At 45.8% G+C, this 20,619-nt stretch overlaps 1 protein-coding gene across 5 annotated transcripts in view; it reads right to left on the bottom strand.

The window, feature by feature from the left end:
* The window catches only part of TBC1D1 (TBC1 domain family member 1), a 180,560-nt gene that overhangs the window by 80,965 nt on the left and 78,976 nt on the right, over positions 1-20,619 (bottom strand). For all 5 annotated transcript variants that reach the window (XR_012645346.1, XM_074992595.1, XM_074992592.1 and 2 more), the window contains exons 4-8: positions 11,362-11,451; positions 6,932-7,036; positions 5,985-6,117; positions 5,041-5,132; positions 2,467-2,577 (exon numbers count right to left, since the gene is read on the bottom strand). Coding sequence is in view for 4 of the 5 variants with exons in the window: in XM_074992595.1 (XP_074848696.1) it covers positions 2,467-2,577; positions 5,041-5,132; positions 5,985-6,117; positions 6,932-7,036; positions 11,362-11,451 (531 nt within the window). In the remaining variant the exon portion in view is untranslated. The remainder of the gene's footprint in view (positions 1-2,466; positions 2,578-5,040; positions 5,133-5,984; positions 6,118-6,931; positions 7,037-11,361; positions 11,452-20,619) is intronic.

Genomic DNA, 20,619 nt, shown 5'->3' with positions numbered 1-20,619 from the left:
GGAAGAGACCACCATTACTCAATTTCAATGGTGGAACACTTTGCCAAAGCTCGCAGAACACCAGTGTTCCACCGGAACGTAGTTTGGGAACCTCCGTGTTAGACACTTGTGGATTATGTCTTACGGTTATGATTAGGTTTGCTAAGACGAGGAACCATTGCTGGGGAAGCTGGGCTAATGGCATGACAGAAGATGTGCCCCCATGAAGTCTAATTGTTGGGTTGAGTCAGGATGGATTCCTGTAGTTGATTTGTAATCCTAGGTTTGAAAATGGGTTTAGGGTGGTGAGAGTAGCATAGACTGCCTTGCCACACGTCAGTGCTTTTAGCAGGCAGCCATCTAAATAGGGCAATAAGGTCACACCATGTTTGCAAAGTACTTTGGAAAAAATCCTTGGGGCTTTAGAAAGGCCAAAGGGAAGTACCTTTTTCATTGATAGTATAGGCTGCCAAGAGTGAATCATAGGAATCTCCTGTACATCGAGTGCATGTTGACATGAAAATAAGTGTCTTATGGGTCAAGAGTCAACTTCCTTACTCCAATGCTGGAAGCATGGTTGATGTGGTTACTATCTTGATGCTGCGTTCTCATGAACTTGTTCATCTTGCATAGATCTAGAATGGGTCTCCACTGGCCTATTTTCATCAGGGTGAGGAAGTGGTGCAAGTAGAACCCCCAACCTCTGCGTTGAACTACTCTGGTTTCTACAGCACCTAATTGTAAAAAATGGTACATTTCTGTTATAACGGGTGCTCATGAAATGTGTCCCTGAAGAGGGACAGGAAAGGAAAGTGGATAAATGGAATGGAAAGAAAGATTGAATAGCCTCCCTCTATAAATTACAGAACTTGCTTGCCTGTGGTGATGATTCCCCAGACAGGGTAAGATGGTGTACTGTCGTTGCCAATTGGGCTGGAAAGTGGAAATGACTCTGGGATCAGGAAATGTGGGGCTCTCACGTCCTCGATCAACACTGTGAAACCTTTGCTTAGAAGTGGAGGCTGAGATGCAGACAATTGTTCTTGCATCTAATGGCATTTCATCTGCGAGTGCTTACAGCATTGACCTTAATGTTGCTAAAGCTGAGTATAGGGGGCAGGATGGAAACATTGGTTGTAGAATCTGTCCTGCGTCTTTTTCCCTGCAGGGGTATAAATACCAAGCATCATTAATGTTGCATGGGAGTCGTTCAGGATATGTAAAGAGATGCCTCTTTTTTCTGCTAACAATTTTGCTCCTCAGCAAATAAGCCCTCTACTGTTACCTGGACTGCCCTGGAGAAGCCGGAAAAATGGAGCCCTGAAGCCCTCCTCATGACAATGGATGCGGCAATGGATCAGGCTGCTATGTCACCAGAGTCCAGAGAAGGCTGGTGGGGTGGCAGTTCTGGCAATAGTTCTGCTAGATCAGCCTTTTACTGTTCTTTTTTATCAGCTGGGATGTGGTCAATACAAATAAAATCTGAGAAAAGAAATTGTGTGTACTTAGCTAGTACTGCAGAGCAGCTTGTTATGTGAAACTGGAGGGTCACTGACGAATAGGCTGTCTTGACAAAGAGGTCCAGGAGTTTCCAATCTTTATCACGGGGTGGTTTGGGTTTGAGGTTGTTTTCACTTCATTTTCTTTCCATTTAGGACACTGAAGGGCCACCTAGGTTAGTGAGGGAGTTGCATGAGTGGTCCTCCTCCTTCTCAGAGGGATGCAATATTGCCATAACCAAGACAGTCTCCCAGGATAGAGTCGTTCCAATACTTGCGTTTGTGTCCCTAGAATTTGCAGAGTATGCCAACTAAATCATAGCAGCACTTTGACTGGTGGCAGAGGGACTACGTGGCTCTCATGGTCAATGTGGCGTGCAATCAGCATGCACCTCACTTCATGTGCCTTTGCTTTATGTGAAGGTCATGTGAGTGATAACAGTGGGGGGCGGGAGTGGGGAGAACTATGCAGATGGAAACCCGTGAAATCTGGCAAAACTGTGTGTGGATCAGTGGTAAACACAACATCCTGTGGGCCACACATAGAAACCCAATGGGCTGCAGGTAGACCATGAGCCAAAGGTTGCCCACCACTGTTTTAGAATATTCCCTAACAAGTAAACTCATTTCCTCCAAAAAATCATGGGACTAAAATGACATTTACTGCCATCCCACTGTTCACTTTGCAGCTGTGTTTTATTTCTTCCCCCAAAACCTATATCCATTTTGTTTATTTACATTGTAAGCCCTGCCAGGCACAGCCTCTCTTTGTACTGTGTTTGCACAGTGCCTGGCAAAACAGGTCCCCTCTCTTGGTTAACTCTGAGGTGCTGAGTAATAATAATAAATATCCAACCAGGAATGTGAAAAATGGGCTTTCACTTCAGTGTTAATTTAACATTAAAAACAAAGATAGAAATTCTCCAGGAACAGATAAGTATGAAAGGAAAAAAACAGAATAAAACTTTTTCAATGAAATCTCACATACCTGCTTTGCTTCCCCAATGTGAATATGATCCTTTTGCTTTTCTTCATACATGTTTCTTAGTACAGAGATAATCAACTCATTCTCTTTCTGATCATTTCTTGGTCTTAATTTCTTTTTTAAAAAAAAGAGACGTGGAAAAATAAGAGGTGCATTCATGTAGTAGCTTTAAAATCATCCCCATGTATTTTTAACTACACCCTGGCAATCACAAAAGTTAAGTCTCACCAAATAGCTTAATCTAGTTGATGGTGACAAAACAAAAAAAGCAGTCATGTAGAACTTTAAAGACTAACAAAACAATTTATTAGGTGATGGGCTTTCGTGGGGCAGACACACTTCTTCACATCTATCTCCAGATCTGCAGACGTGGGTCTGCCCCATGAAAGTTCATCACCTAATAAATTATTTTGTTAGTCTTTAAGGCACTACATGACTGCTGTTTTGTTTTGTTAGGATACAGACTAACCTGGCTGCCTCTCTGTTACTAGTTGATGCTGCTGTATAATTCCACTAGAGGACGCCAGTGATTCAAGCAACAAAGCAACATACATATTTTCATGATATTTCACAAATACCACGTGGTAACAAACAACAGCTACAGACAGTCATTTGAACCAGATATTAGAAAGCATAACACTGTCACAGACCGAACAACTCTCAGTTTAAATATCATTTATTTGATATGATTCCAGATTAAAATTATAGTTTTACCTCTATAGCACTTACCTAATATTTCTCTCTCACCTATCTGACCTTTTACTAACATTTAGCAAAAATATTGCAGTTAATTAAATAAATTAATTGTAAGTATATTCTCCAACACAGCAAAATATTCCTCTGGTTACAGGGATACCCTGGTCCAGCATGGTCAGGACCTGACCAGTCCTGAACAAGAGGATTTGCTGGACCAGGAGAAGTTCCCTGCACGTGACCACAAGCTGCCACCTCTTCCCCTTTCCCTGCTCTGGGCTGCCTGCCCATCTGCTGCTGGGCCAGCTGGACTCTGGCCCCAGCCTGCACTGCCCCGGGGGCTCCGAACTGCGCTGTCCCCTGGGGCTGCCACGGGATACCAGCTCCAGCCCCATGAGATAGCCAGGGGATGCGACAGAGGCTGCGTGTGGCTGCCCCACATGGGGACGCCAACTCCAGCCCCTCAGGACTGCAGGAAGACACAAGCTCCGGCCTTCCCACCTGCCCAGCTCTTTGGTCCAGGAACATCCCTGATCCTGCTGGATGAGGGATGTTTCTGGCCAGCATGCCAGTTTTAGGACCTGGAACCCATATAACCACAAGAGAGTTTTATAATGAATTAATGTACTGGTTCTAAAACAGGTAAAAATCTATTATTAAGGAATATCTGAGAGGAGACAAGATTAAAATATTTATCTCCACTTATTCAGATTTCCACTTAGCATTTAGGATTATTAGAAGAGATTTTTTCTAAAATGGTAACCTACAACTTAAAATGCTACATATCACAAAGGGGAAGGTTTTTAAATTCATGAAATTCTCAAAATTATGAATAAAATGTAGAAGATATATTATGAGCAAATATCAAACGTGATTTGGAGCTACTTCTGGTCACAGCAAATATTTTGAGAAAGATCTCAAAATTAGAAATAAGGAAAACATATTGCACCTTAAAGACACACTGCATCTAAAATCCCAGACTACCAAAATCTGCATTGAAAAAGTGTGAAGAGATGAGAGATTTTTTTTTTTGTTTCATTCAGTAGGTTATTTCTATAGCCTGACAATAAAATAAAATAATCTTCAAGAGATTGTGTTTTAGGGACTTTTATGCAAGCTTCAGTTTACAGAAATGCCCAGTCAGCTGAGGGCAGAAGTTACTATGTTACTTATCTAAACAAGATGCTTAATTTTAGGTAATCTGCTCCAAATCTATATATTTCAGTTTGTCAAAACATTTAGTTTTGGATTAGTTCCACTTTAAAGTGAGTCTGCCCAAGTTTCCATAGTGCCTTATATTTCCATTCTCTCCCTGATGACATTTCTTTTCCCTCCCTGTGATGCATTATAGCCCCAAACTGTTCTTCCTATGAGATACCACGACAACTCAGCAGGACAGAGATTAATTTGAAACTACTCCAAAACTAAACCAGTTTGATTTGGTTTAATGAAAGGAAATATTAAGATTCAGGTCATATATCAAATCAAGATAAAAAATGAAGCTTAATTCAGGAACATCAAAACATTTTGTATTTATCTCAAGTGTCAAAGCAATGTTTCGTATCTCCAACATGTTCTGGTGCTTGGTTTTTGATGAAATGTTAAGTTCTCTACAGGCACTTTTTGTAAAAATTTCATTAGCCAAAAATGCAGTTTTCCATTTAAAAAAGAAGTGTAGACTGAAGATTCAATCAGGCCTAGGAACAATAGTGCACAACCCAAACTTCAAAACGCACAGAGATTTTCAGATTGTCACTGAATTCTGTTGGAAGCTAATGAACAATTCTCGGGGAAATAACTGCGTGGACACAGATTGTAAATAAGGAGCATGGCAATATCACTTAACTTAGAAACAAAAACTAACTAACAAACAACACTTATTACCTGAACCTGCTCAAAAACAGAGGCTTGCTCCCGGTTATTTAGTGTTGTTAGATGTTTTTGGAGTTCTAGTTTAGTTTTAGAAGGATGTAGCCCTAATAAGCAATAAAATAAGAAAAAAAAAACAAGTAATACGCAAACTTTAAACCAATACAATATATTAAATAAGATGTGTCATCATTATTTTAAGGAATTATCTGCATTAACTTTAGCTGATGAGTGCTGTGACACATATAATTAAAATAAGAGTACTTTGATGTAATTACATAAAACAATCTAAATATGAACTTTATAATACATGTAAAACAAAGAAGTGCAATATTTTGCAACAAGAAGTCTTGCTGGAATAAAGTGAAGGATTAGCAGGATAAGCAGCTCTCAGCAGGAGCAGCACATTCCTTTAAAGTTCCTTTAAAAGTTATCTCCTTTTTTTTTACTTTATAAATTTAAGAACCAAATACTTTTCAAATCAGTAACTTTTATTTCTTTTCAAAAATTAAGTAAATACACAGTATGAATCAATTTAGCTTTTATTTGCTCATTGGTGACACTCGCAGTATAGCCATATATTGAAGTTATTTTTAATTAACTGACTAGCCTTCAAATGTCCAAAGTCAATATGAAAAAAGAAATTGGAGATATGCACCTCCTAGAACTGGAAGGGACCTTGGGAGATCATCTAGTCCAGTCCCCTGCCCTCTTGGCAGGACCAGGCACCATTCCTGGCATCTATTTACCCCAATGCCTAAATAACCTCCTCAAGGATGAACTCACAACCCTGAGTTTAGCAGGACAATGCTCAAATCACTGAACTATCCCTCGTCCCTAGGACAGGGCTAAAAACATATATTCCTTTTGCTTAATGATCACACATTAAAAGAGCACTCTGCTAGTTAGATAGAATACATTTTCAAGAGGTTTCATTATCAACATTGTTTAATATTTACCTTCTATCGTTTCACAAAGTTTATGCAGGCATTGCATAGGGCACCCTTCACAAAGCTGGAGCTGAGCTTTGGAGGTTTGTTGCACAGCAGCTACAGTGAAAGCCTGTTTCAAAGTCATCATGATTTCATCCACCTAATGAGAACAATAGAAGAAATCAAGGCTAAATAATTCAATGCAATTTCTACTACACTAGATTGGTCTTCTCAGTCTCTCTAAGAAGGACACATTCTTTGTTTGGGGTTTAAGTCAGGATAATGAGCGGAGCATAACCCTCAGAGACTGACTTCCAATTGCGATTTTTACTTTCAAAACTGATATACCTACTAAATATAAACAGGCCTCACCATTTTAATCAGAATTCTAATTTTAAAAGCAAACAACCAAAACCACAAGATGCAGCAAACTCTTTCATATTCAGCATTCTATCATCTGGAACTCTCAAATAACCGACATTTTAACTATAAGTAAAATTTAGTTACATTTTCCATAAGTACAAATACAGCAAATACACTATAAGTTTACAGTGTACAATACTACTGTTGATAAATAAAGTACTCTGCATACATTTTTGTTTCTTAATATCTAATGGTATTTTTCTTTAGTGTTACGAATTGCTAGGTATACCTATTATCCACAATATTTGAATATCTGGCAACCTCTCAGTCCCAGGGCCGCCAGATATGAAAGAGTTTACTGCAGAACGTGACTCAATGCTTAGTGAAGTATGAAATACTTTACGGCCTATGATCATTCCAGATATTGCAGTGCAGGAGGTTATATTTATTTTTAATAGGATATATTTCCTAACCTCTGCCTCAAAATTTTTTTCTTAGAAGTCTGCAACCTTAAAAATAATTACATTTGTATAAATGCAGTGGGAGTTGACAGCAAACAACAAAAGAGCTTAACACCTTATGAGAGCAAGCCTGTACTTTGCATCTCTTACCAGGGCTTCATCTGTGCATTGAAACACATAGCAGACAAAATAGCAGCCACCATTTCCTGAAGACTCTCTACAGATGAACCCAAAGTGATCCACATGTCTAATTCCCTGGCACAAAAGGAGTAACAAAAGAGACAGTCATGTGTACAAGTTGATTTCCATACACGTAATTATCATGCCAACACATTAGACAGATGTCCAACAGCATTACAGCGTCATGGTAAGCCAAATAGCTCATTCCAACCATATAAAAACCATATAACTCACTAAGGAATTTTTAAAATATATTTAAATCATAAATACTCTTTTACAAATGTAGCAAAGTGTAATGGATCTTTTTGGGGGAAAAAATGAAGCGGTAAGTGCAGGACCACTACCCATACCAGATAGTTTGATCTCCCATGTATAGCATTAAACTTAAAAACTCCCCCAAAGACATTGTATCCACAGAAGGGACTTAATTCAGTGATTTTTTACTCCAAGTTCAATTGTACTTACTACTCAACTGGACAGCTCTTTTCAGTACATATACCTCAGAAAGAGGAAAGACTGCAAGATCAGGTCCACGAATTAGAAACAAAACCCATATTACTTTACCCTGGTAGTGCTCAGGTGTCCAGAAAGACCAAGAATCTACCTTCAAAAAAATTTTATAACCTAAGGTCTCATTACATCAAAGATTTATTCATGCCCCTAAGTTCACTCAACTTGAATAATTCAAGTGAATTCAATGCAGCTGTTTTTGGTGTACAGAATTAAACATGCAAACAAGTCTTTACCAGATCAGGATTTCACATGTACAATGCCTGCAAGAGAGTAATAATCACACAGTGCTGAAGGCTAGATGCTGGAGAGGGGAGGGACCCAAGCCTCAGGAGCTGGATCCAGTCAAGCCACAGTCTGCATTCGGAGTGTGGTCTGGGGGTTTCCCATCCCTGCTTTAAACCACTGTGCCTTCTTTTTGTATCTCTCCATTAGCTCTTCTTCTCTGTTACAATGAATTAACTCAGGGGTTCTCTAACTTTGTGATACCATGATCCCCTAAAAGGCTAAATTAATTTGTGTGACCCCCTACCCCACCCTCACTATTCCACAAGTAAAGCTAATCGTTTTATTGGGATTCAGATTGGACAAGAAATAAATATACCAACAACTTTTGATATCTAATTTTTATTGCAAATAGACAAAAATATCAAATTTGGAATTGTATTGTTTAATGTGAAGGATGAACTTCTATATTGTTGCATAATTTTGGAAATCTGGGTTTTGTTGTTGAGATAGCTCCTCTCATTTCTTGTTCAACATTCACTTTGGATTGATATTTGCCTTTTATAGTAGCAAGGGCAGAAAAGCCTGACTTGCACAAATACGATGTTGCAAAAGGGATCAGTATGTTCATAGCCTTTTTTCCTTAATTCTTTGTACTCATTTTGCACACGATCCAAAATTCAGAGAGAGACATGGTTGAGAATTTTATTTTTACAGCACTATCAAAAAAGATATCAATGATTTGCTCCTCCTCGGTTGTAGTGAGTGCACCAGCCATTAGTTTAGTGTCAGATGGGTTCCTTAGCTAACCAAATTTTTCAATATACATATGTGAGAAATAATTCTTAAAGTGAAATTTTAAAGATGAAACGTGATTTAAAATACAAAATTTCACATCTTCACTAATGAGCATGAAGATCTACAATATTTGAATATCTGGCATATGCCCATGAAGATCGACCACTGTAAGAGAGCTGTCTTCATAAAAGCTATCAATTACATCAAGAAGACCCTCAGCTTTAGTCGTCCATGTAATTTCTTTAGAGAAGAGTAAATCTTCATTTATTTTACAGTCATCCACAAATCTAACGTACATGATTAAATGAACATCTTTAGCTTTATGTATTGCTTCATCTATCTGAATGGCAAATGATTTCCTTCTTATTTTTCAATTAGTTGCTCATTAAGATCTTCTGCCATAGCTGCAATTTGGTGGCAAACAGTGTCATTAGACAAAGGGATACTTAAAAATGGTTTAGCACTGGACTCCCCCAACATAGTCGTAACCATATCAATAGCTGATGGAAGTATTAAATATTTGCAAAAGAAGCCAAACCCAACTGTCTGAGATCACGGGATTGGCGTTTAGATCGTCAGTGGAGACATCGGAGACAAGTGAACATTTGCAAGAGAGGCTGAGCCTGACTATCGGTAATCACGTGATCAATGTCAATGGATTGCTAGCTGAGATGCTGGACACACATATTTTTGCAAGAGAAAATCTGAATTCAGCTGCGACCCACCCCCTAGGGTGCTTCTGACCACCCAGGGGGGCGGGACCCACAGTTTGAGAAACACGGAATTAACTATTTGTCTTCACTTTCAAAGCCCTTTAATGACCTATCCCGAACTCCACCCCCCCCATCTCTTGCCTCTCCTCTGCCAATAATGCCAACATGTGTCACTCGTTTGCTACATTTTAAAACATGCATCATTGGATTTCTCCTCCTCTGCTGTCCTTTGCACATGGGAGTTCCCGGGAAATGTGTCCAAAACTACTTCCCTGTTCTCCTTCAAGTGTCTCTTTAAATTCCCTTTTGCTGTGATGCCAGCAAAAAATTTTGATAATGGCCAAGCAGCAGCTGTCCTGATAGCCAGAGCTTAATTTATAGTGGAAAAGGCATTAAGCTCAAGTAATTTTATTAATTTTGTAACTGACACAGCAAGCCCAGAGGTGCCAGGACTACAAACTGCCAAACCCTGAGGTGTTTGAGCTTAGCCTTGGCAAAAATTATGCACTGCTGATACCACTGTCATCCACGCTTACCAGTGTCAGCTCCTTATTTCTTTGTGAACTGTCTGGCTTTTATTCTACTAGCTCTCTCTTGTGTGATATTTAATTTCTAAGCTATTTGGGGCAGGGCCCATCTTTTTATTCTGAGTATATATAGCGCCAGGTGCAATGAGGCTCTGATCCATGACTCGGCTCCTTGCCTCTGCCTCAGTACAAGTATGTAGTGTCAGACACGTTCTCCTGAGTGCCAAGTCTTCTCTGAAGTCCCACCTGTCTCGTCAACAGCAGAAAGGCTGCTCTTCTGCAATGGCCAGGAAAGCTGATTCCATATGGGGGTGAGCTCAGTTGCATGACAGCAGAGGTCCCCAAACTGTGGGGTATGGCCTCCATGGGGAGCATGAAGGAATGTCTGGGGCAGGCTTGGATAACCCCCGGGGAGCGTGGGGGGCAGGGAGTGCCAGCCAGCCCTTCCCCAACCTCTGTTCTGCTGTGGTCACATACACCCCTGCTGTGCCGCCAGCCCAAGCCCCTGAGCCTGGTTCCATCCCCAGGCTCACTGCACCTTTGCTGCCTGCCCTGCTCCCACACCTGCCTCAGCTGCTGGCTGTGGCTCTGGTCCAGGTCAGGGATACGGCTGGGGGCAGGATTAGGAGCAGAGCCACACCTGGAGGCGGGCCCAGCTGCTGGCCCTCACCACAGCCCAGACACAGCTCTGTTCTAGCCCCTGCTCCCCAGGACTCAGCCACTGCCCACGACCCACCCTCAGCTGTGATCCAGCCTTAGACATCTTATCCTTGTTCACTCCCCTCCTTGACGCCACAGCCGCACTCCTGGATCGGGGTGTACGTGTGCTTGTGCGTATGCACATGTACGGGGCTACAGGGAGGCATGACACACAAAGTATGGGGATCACTGCTATGCAGGAAATACCCTCCATCGTCCCTCTGTGACCTGGGAGGCACAGCATCTGCAGCAGCTTTCACCAACTCCTGCTGGGGTACTGCATTTCTGCACCCCCTTCCTATGAGCTGAGCACAAGAACTCTAAATATCCCTGTAGTCCACGGCGGGGGAAGGAGGGATTGCTAGGCACCTGGGCAAGATGGAGGAGGAGGCAACTCCATGCTCCCAGAAGGAACAGAGCTGGGGCAGCCAGCCCTCAGCACCACGCAGCGTGCATTACAGCTTGCCCCACCGCCTTTCCCAGGCAGCCCCAAGAGCTGTCCGGAGCATGCTCTGGTAGTTATGGCAGATGGGAGCCCCGAGCATTTTTGGATCAACAAGCCCCAGGACAACCATTTACGCAGCCTGTTTCAGTGACTCATAATCCACTGCACAACACACTGATATAGCTGAGGGAACCCTGCACTTGCACAACAGTGAATCATGTCTTCAGGAATCTAAAAGCACAACTTGACCGGACATTTGGTCCAGTTATTTTTTTACTTCACAGAGAAGATAGTCGTGACCTCAGGCACTACGAGGCTAAACATTTAAAAAAGAAATAAAGGCCTTACAAAATTGCAGACTGCCAAAGGGTCTACTCACTAATGACCTGTAGGGATTCACTTGGAACGAATCAGGAAGGGAGAATTCAAGAGTATTACTGAATGGCAGAACCACCATAAAAGTTAATAAACTATCAGTTTTACCTGAGAGCAAAAGGATATTTCCTTGAAGCTTTTCTCAAGTGCTACTTTCTTCGTGTCAGGACTGATGAGGTAAACTTCAGAATGCCCAATCTAAAAACAATTAAACAGAAAGAGAAATTACACTGAGCTTCAGGAAACAGTACATCAAAATTTGTTCCAACTACAAAATGTTCCTTGGATACGAAAAATCTCAACATTTATTCCAAACCAAACTCGAGTTAAAATACTACAACAAGCACCACATTTTGCATGAGAGAGAAAATACTTGTGCAAGGCTGGACTTGGACTCATTACAGGCTGAAACTCTCTAGAATGGCACTTTTTCATCTGGCAATATCAGTTATCCATCATGATTTTTGTTAGCCAGACAACCTCTTATCATGGGTGTGGCCAAGTTTCCATGGTCCTATAAAGTTTGTTTACAACCACCAGTCCTGGCTCTCAATCTTCCATGTTGTTATTTATGCATAAATGTCTTCTAAGAGCAGTGGAAGTATTGGTAATGCTGCTAGACATTATTGAATTCCTGTGGTCCAGCAAATTCTCTCATTCTGCACCATTCAAATCCCACAGGTGCCAGACCTGTATTAACCTGTATTAAATTTGTTGCATCGTGAAATACTGAATTGGAATTCCCCACCCCCCTTTTTTTTTTAAATAAATGAAGCAAAGGAAATAGTAAAAGACCTGAATGTAACTAGACAATAGGAAAACTACACTTAAGGCAAATTCTATCTTGGCAAGGGGTAGACCAGATGACACTTGTGGTCCTTTGTAGCTTTACTTTTTTTTTTTCCTACAAAAATTCAGACTCAGATTTCCCAGGAGCTTTTCCCGTGACCATGCCAATTTCATCCAAGTTGTTTGATGAAACGGCAGTGAATGAAATGGCAGGCTTGGAACATGAATCCAATTTTTTAAGTGCTGTTAGATATGCACAACACTTTATTTAAAGGAAACATATCTCAAGCTACAAACTGAAAGAGAAGTTACTCACCGTAGTAACGGTGGTTCTTCGAGATGTGTCCCCGTGGGTGCTCCACCATAGGTGACGGGTTGGCCGGCGCCGCAGATCGGATCTTCCAAGCAGTTTCTGCCGGACCGCGCATGCGCCGGTACGCGCCGCTCCCTGGCGCGCTCCTGGCCATGTGCGCGATCCGGTCCCCGCCAGTTCCTCGACCAACCGCCTCGGTTGCCCCTGCAAAACACTAACAGAGATCCGAAGCGGGGAGGATGGGCGGGAAGTGGAGCACCCACGGGGACACATCTCGAAGAACCACCGTTACTACGGTGAGTAACTTCTCTTTCTTCTTCGAGTGTCCCCGTGGGTGCTCCACCATAGGTGACTACCCAGCAGTAACCCAGATAGGTGGTGGGTAATCGGATTATGTGCAGCTGGTCCCCGAGAGGACCGCTGCAGAGAGACGGGTATCCTCTTGGAATACCCTGTGAAGGGCGTAATGTTTGGCGAACGTGTCGTAGGATGACCAGGTCGCCGCTCTGCAAATGTCTTTCAATGCAACGCCCTTGAAAAAGGCTGTTGATGCTGCCACCGCCCTGGTGGAATGAGCCCTGGGAGTGGCCGACAAAGGAGTCTGTCTGAGCTCGTAGCACATTTTTATGCAGGATACAATGTGCTTTGAGATTCTCTGCGATGAGAGACCTTCTCCTTTAGATTTGGGAGCGAGGGAGACCAGGAGTCTATCCGTTTTTCGGAAGGACTTGGTCCTGTCTACGTAGAAGGCTAGCGCCCTCCTCACATCCAGGAGGTGTAGGCGCGCCTCTTCGCTGGAGTTATGAGGCTTTGGATAGAACGAGGGTAGAACAATAGGTTCATTGATGTGAAACTCGGAAGAAACTTTGGGAACAAAGGCTGGATGCAGCCGTATGGTTACCGCCTCCTTGGAAAAGACAGTGCAGGGTGGCGTTGCCATGACTGCCGCAAGCTCGCTCACCCGACGGGCTGACGTAATTGCAAGAAGAAAGGTCGTCTTTACTGTAAGGAGGCGAAGGGGAACCGTGGCCAAGGGCTCGAACGGTGGTCCCCTGAGTGTGGTAAGCACCAGGTCCAAGCTCCACGAAGGTGGAATCGGTTTCCGAGGGGGGTATAGGTTTACCAACCCTTTGAGGAACCTGGTAACCATAGGGTGGGCGAACACCGTGTGCCCTCCCTCCTCATGTCTGAACGCCGAGATGGCGGCCAGGTGGACCTTTAACGAGGATAGCGAGAGTCCTGCTCTCTTGAGGTCCAATAAATACTCTAGAATTGTAGGTATAGGCACCGAAAGGGGGGCCAGCTGCTTGGTAGAACACCAAGCCATGAAGCGAGTCCATTTTTGTTTGTAGGTTTTCCTAGTGGAAGTCCTCCTGCTACTTTCTAGGACTTGCTGTACTTCCACTGTGCATGTGCTCTCTAGGGAGCTGAGCCATGGATTAGCCACGCTTGCAGTCGCAGGCTTTGGGGGTGCGGATGCACTATGGACCCCTGGGCTTGCGTGAGCAGGTCCGGCGCCACCGGAAGAGGCATCGGTGGGCGGTCCGACAGGCGCAGGAGTAGGGGGAACCATGGTTGGCGATCCCATGTTGGGACTATCAGGATCATCCGAGCCTTGTCTCTCCTGGCTTTTTGCAGAACCTTGTGGATCAGCACTGCGGGGGGAAACGCGTAAAGCAGGGGGCCTCCCCACGGGATCGCGAACGCGTCCCCCAGGGACCCCCGGCCCAGCCCTGCTCTGGAGGAGAATCGTGGGCACTGTTTGTTGTGCTGAGTGGCAAACAGATCTATTTGGGGAAACCCCCATGCGTGGAAAATAGGCCGTAGTAGATCGGGACAGATCTGCCACTCGTGGGTGAGTGCAAAACGTCTGCTCAACTGGTCTGCCTTCACGTTGTGCGTGCCCGGCAAGTAGGAGGCTCTCAGGATTATATCGTGGGCGATGCACCAGTTCCATAGGCGGATTGCTTCCGCGCATAAGGTACGGGATCGAGCTCCTCCTTGCCTGTTTATGTAAAACATGGTGGAGGTATTGTCTGTACTGATCCCGACGACTTTGCCTTGTATACGGTCTCGAAAGTGTTTGCAGGCGTTGAACACTGCTCTGAGCTCTAAAACATTGATATGCAGAGACTGTTCCGTGGGTGACCACAGTCCTTGAGCCACCTCTTCGCCCATGTGCGCTCCCCACCCTATGAGGGAGGCATCCGTAGTGAGGAAAACCGATATTTGCGGCTGATGGAAGGGTACCCCCGTTAGCAAGTTCCCGGGGTTTACCCACCATTGCAGGGATTCGCGCACCCCAGGTGGGGGCGACACCACCCTGTGAACGGTGTGTACTGCCGGCTTGTATACACTTGCCAGCCAATGTTGCATGCCGCGCATGTGCAACCTGGCGTTCTGTACCACAAACGTAGCCGCTGCCATGTGGCCCAGCAGCTGCAAGCACGTCAAGACCGGCACCGTAGGGCTGAAGGTGATGACCTGCACGAGGGAACCGATGGCTCGAAAGCGAGCCTCTGGAAGGTATACTCTCGCCGAGACTGAGTTTATGCGAGCCCCTATGAACTCTATGTCCTGTGAGGGGTCTATCTTTGATTTTGCCATATTGATAACCAGGCCAAGTGCGGAGAACGTGTTTGCTGTGACGCGTATCATGCGGAGAACCTCCCTTTTCGAGGTCCCTTTGAGCAGGCAGTCGTCCAGATACGGGAAAATAAACACCCCCTGTCTGTGCAGGTAGGCTGACACCACTGCCAAGGTCTTGGTGAAGACTCTGGGGGCCGAGGAAAGGCCAAACGGTAGGACCTTGTATTGGAAGTGTTCGTTGCCCACCATGAACCGGAGAAAACGTCGGTGAGCCGGATGAATGGTTATGTGGAAGTACGCATCTTGTAGATCGAGGGCTGCGAACCAGTCTCCATCGTCCAGTGCTGTAAGGATGGAGGCAATAGTGATCATCCGAAAACGTTGCTTGCGCAGATACCTGTTGAGGCCACGAAGGTCTAAGATGGGCCTCCAGCCTCCTGTTTTTTTCTCCGTCAGGAAATACCGAGAGTAGAACCCTTTCCCTTGCAGGTGCTCCGGCACCTTTTCCACCGCCCCTATGAACTCTAGGTGGGCCACCTCCTGCCTGAGCCTGGCTACATGGGAGGCCTCCTGGGGGTGGGGCTTGGGCGGGGGTCGCGGCGGCGGGAGCGACTGGAAGGGGATGGCGTACCCCGTGGCTATGATCTCCAGCACCCATTTGTCTGTGGTGATCCTTTGCCACTGGTCGTAGAATGGTCGGAGGCGATGGTGAAAAAGTCGTTTCGGATGATCTTGTGCAATGGTGGTGATGGCGCAGCCCTGGATTTGTATGTCAAACTTGTGGCCTTTGGCCCCGCCCCGAGGACGTACGGCCCTGTTGTGAGCGTCGCCTGGGGGTTCTGTACTGCTGGTGCTGCTGATGCCGCCCTTGCTCGTAACCCCTGTGATACTGGGGGCGCTGTTGCTGGTATTGGTACCGCCTTTGCTGTGGGTAGTACCTTTTCTTTGAGTATGGAGGGGTGTAAATCCCCAGGGTCCTGAGTGTGGCTCTTGAGTCTTTACTGGAATGAAGGACCGAGTCAGTTGATTCAGCAAACAGCTTCTGCAAGTCGAAGGGAAGGTCGATTATCTTCGCCTGCAGATCTCTCGGTATGCCCGAGGTCTGGAGCCAGGACTCCCGTCGCATCACCACTGCAGTTGCTGTGGAACGTGCTGCCGTGTCCGCAACGTCCAAAGCAATCTGAACTTCCGTCCTCGCAGCCGCGTAGCCCTCTTGCACTATGGCCTTGAGGACCGGCTTTTTGTCCTCTGGAAGCGAGTCCATGAGGGAAGTTAATCTGGCATAGTTGTCGAAATTATGGTTCGCCAAGTGCGCTGCATAATTTGCCATTCGCAAGGTTAAAGTGGAGGAGGAGTAGACCTTTCTGCCGAACAGCTCTAGCTTCTTGGCATCTTTGTCCATTCCCCCTGTTTTAAATTGAGATGTTTTTAATCTTTGCTGCGAGGACTCCACCACCAAGGAGTTTGGCTGGGGGTGGCTAAACAAGAACTCCATGCCCTTCGCCGGCACGAAGTATTTCTTATCCGCTCTCTTTTGGACAGGCGGAATAGTTGCCGGGGTCTGCCATATGGTAGTGGCGGACTCCAAGATCGCTTCATCAAGCGGGATTGCTACTCTGGAGGAGGCCGGGGAGCTCAAATTTTTAAGGAGCTTATGATGTTTCTCTTGCACTTGTGCTGTCTGGATGCCTTGCGTGAAAGCTACCCTCTTAAACAGCTCCTGAAACTGTTTGAGATCGTCCTTGGGATGGACGTCCCCTAAGGCCGTGGCCTCATCCGGGGAGGAAAACGAGGAACCGCTGGGGTACATTTCTTTGGACCCTTCCGGTTCTTGATGGTGATGGTGCGCCCTCTCGCTGGAGGTTTGCGAGGGAAAATCTCGTGGGTCCACGGCCAGCCCCCCCTGGGATGCTTGAGTCTCCGTCCCCGATCGCGATTGCCCTCGGGGGTACGAGGTAATATGTGGGGATCTCCCCCTGGTAGATTGCCGATGGTGTCCATGCCCCGCGTGGAAGGGACGACCATGGTAGTATAGGCACTGTTCCTGGGAAGGTGACCTTGACCATTCCCTTTGCACGTACCCTGTGTGTCTGGGAGAGGGGGATTGTCGAGACACTGGAGAGAGCGATTTTGCATAATAGTCCAGCGATTCAAATCCCAGGAAGGGCGAGGGTGGTGCCAGCCATGGGGAGGCTGATTGCAGGAAAGGAGAAGGGGGCTCCGGGTAGGCTAGCGGGGGCCCCTGCCTTCTGGTTGGAGTCTGCAACATGAGCGGAGGGCTGTGAGAGAAGAGCTCCACAGCCCTGTCTGGAGAGGGGCTGCAATGCCTCCTCTTGTGTGCAGCCTTCCCCCTCCCTTGAGGAGGTAACTCCGCCCCCTGATGGGCGGGGGATCCCGGCCCCGTCGGCACCGTGCTAGGCACGCTCGAGGGCGGTGCCACACGTGCGGAGTCCTTGTGCGCCTGCAGGCTACGTGCCTGCGCGCCCTGCACCGCCGGTTCCCCGGGGATCGGTGCCGCTGTCTGCGGTGCCGCTGGTACCGGCGCTTGCTTAGCCGCCGCCCTGCCTGCGGTGCGGGGCGGCTGGCTGATCATCGGAGGCTGAGCCGCTTCCACGTGGCTCTCCGTGCCGCCGCCGATCAGCTGTTGCTGCGGCTGGGGGCTGCTCGCTCCTCCCGTCCCGCTCACTGTTGCTGCCGGCAGGGATCGGGTTGGAGAAACTTTCCTCCGTTTTTGCGCTGATGGAGTGAGGGAGGCAGCTTTCCTTCTAAGGGCCCCGGAGGGTCCCTCCTGCTGCGGCCGCTCCGGCACGTCTGGCTGGAGGGCCTTGTCAAGAAGCAGCAGTTTAATTCTCATCTCCCTGTCTCTCCGTGCTCTGGTCGTTAACTTTGCACAGAAGGCGCATTTTTGTGCCACATGGGACTCCCCCAGGCACCTTATGCATAGACTGTGCCCATCGGACACTGGCATCGCCTCTCGGCAGGACTCACATTTTTTAAAGCCTGAGGAGGACATTGTTGGTGAGTCTTTGAGTTTGCTTGTGGGTACTTAGCACTTCTTTGTGCTGTTTCCCCGTCCGATGGCCTGCCTCCGCAGGAGGGCTGATGGCCCTAGCTCCCGGCCTCCGGCGCTGGTTACTGGGACTGGCTTGAGCTGTCCCTCCGTAGCTTGTTTGTTTTTTTTTTTTTTTTTTTTTTTTTTGCAAAATAACAACCGGTTACTTATGGTATCCTAAGAACTGAAAAACTTTAAAGAGAAAAACAAATAAAGTCGTTGAATACGCTATGTGGCTTTAGCCTAGTCGGATTCCGTCTGCAGCCGACGGCGGTTGAGAGGAACTGGCGGGGACCGGATCGCGCACATGGCCAGGAGCGCGCCAGGGAGCGGCGCGTACCGGCGCATGCGCGGTCCGGCAGAAACTGTTTGGAAGATCCGATCTGCGGCGCCGGCCAAGCCGTCACCTATGGTGGAGCACCCACGGGGACACTCGAAGAAGAAGTACTTTTTATTTACATTTAGCTGTAGACAACATTCCCTCTAAGTTTTTCCATCCATGGGAGGAAGAAATTTTATGTGCACCAAGACATGTGGATTCGTATCACCAATAGAAACACATGCTGTCCACTGTGGCTGGCTGTGGATGCTCTGCTAATCAGCTGGGAAGCACATGAATCTCTGCTGGGTGGCTGCCAAGTGTTGAGCTCACAAGGAACATTGGTTATAAACCAGTTTTGCAGCAATACCTGTAGCTACTGAGCAGCACTACCAGGTTTGATCAAGAAGCTTTCTCCAGACAGGCACTAATTTTAAGGTGAAACAGCTGTTCAGGGGTTTTTTAGCTTCTGGCACCATTTTTCTTGACACTGGACATATGCTACTATATGAGGTTTAAATTGAAAAACTGTTGCCAGAATCTCTGGGAGCTTCTTGATCCCCATCATCACGAGGGTGTATCTGCAGCCAGGAGATTTTTTCCTCCTCTCATCCCACAAATGTGTGCCACAGTTTAATCATTTGAAACAACATTTGTTTAATAACTATTGTATATTTTAAATGGGGCTATTGTATTTTGAAGGCAGAGAACTTGCTCTGAGGCAGGAGGGCACATAAGGTATGGCTTTCCTCAGGCATGCACTTTTCCATACACACAAACCCAATTTACCTCCCTGGAGAAACCAGTGCACAGCTATAGAGCAGGGGTTCTAGCATAGCCATGGCTACTGTTGCCCTAAGCTCATCCCTCAAGACATAATGCTTGCACCATGCAAGCGTAAATCCTCTGAGGTCCCTGCCAAAACAGTGTACCTTCTCCATTACTCCAGGGATGGCCTTGGCTCAGAGCCTTAAGAAAGCCCTGAAAATTTGGTTAGATATGATCTAAGAGCATGTCTATGCTATAAAATTAAGTTTACCTATCTTATATTACCATAAGCTGCCACAGTAATTACATCACTTGCACATGCCGACACTTCATTCATTATCTTGGTATTGTGCATTCTCATCAGGAGCACTTGTACCAATTGCACTGTCAGTGTAGGATGCGTTGGAGACCCAGTAACAGTTGATGCAAGCAATAAGGCATCTGCCTTTATGCCCTTTGCAAATGTGCGTTATTAGGTCAGCAAAGCAAGGCAGTCATATTAGAGGGAGTGAAATTTTAGTGTAGATACTTAGATAGATACGTCTGCCTGGCTTTGACCTAATTCTGTAGTGCAGACCAGGCCTAAATTTTAGAAGAATTATACTGTATTTTAAAAACTTTATATTAAAGAGCACAGAACCATTGCCCCTTCTCTAACAGCCTCCATCTCTAGGGACAGACAGCCAAAAGAAACACATACAAGTACTTAATGTACCCATGAAATGAGCCCAAGATAACCTGCCAAAATAGGATTTATTCTGCTACTTCTAATTAATATCATTGCTGTACACAATATAGTGAACATGAAATTATTTGTCAAATAACTGGAAAGTAAACCAAAACTAACTTACACCTTCTTCAGATTCTGACTTCTAACCATTTGCCCTACTAAACTGGGGATATAGCTGACAATGGGAATTTTGTGTACAGCCAGGACAACTTGGCGCCAAACTCAGCCTCAGTATCATCGAAACTACCACAGTAATCCATGATTATACATATACAGAGACTACTGCTGAGAGTAGCTGCAGCTGAACTGCAAAAGCACCTTAATTAAACTGCTTGCTATGAGACCCAAAGAGTGTGGATGTATTATGCTAAATAGAAGTCTTGTGGCACCTTATAGACTAACATATTTTGGAGCATAAGCTTTCGTGGGCAAAAACCCGCTTCATCAGATGCATGAGTGGCGGGGGGTGGTTTCAGAGGGGTATTTAAAGAATGGGGTCCCAGTAAGAGGGAGGGCCAGAGCTGACCCCACTCTTAATACCCCTTTGAAACCACTCCCCGTCACTCATGCATCCGATGAAGCGGGTCTTTGCCCGCAAAAGCTTATGCTCCAAAATATCTGCTAGTCTACAACGTGCCACAAGACTTCTTGTTGTTCTCGAAGCAACAGACTAACACAGCTACCTCTGTGATATTATGCTAAATAGTTACAGCAGAAAACTATACAGCTAAGAGATGGCACCTGTTCAAAGCACAGACTCTTTGCTGCAGGTTCCAAAGATTCTGAGCTCTTACCAGGTAGCATTT

Source organism: Carettochelys insculpta, chromosome 4, assembly GCF_033958435.1.
Source record: "Carettochelys insculpta isolate YL-2023 chromosome 4, ASM3395843v1, whole genome shotgun sequence".
Lineage (NCBI taxonomy): Eukaryota > Metazoa > Chordata > Testudines > Carettochelyidae > Carettochelys > Carettochelys insculpta.
Note: the sequence above shows the minus strand (reverse complement) of the source record. Positions and strands in the feature narration are given on the sequence as shown.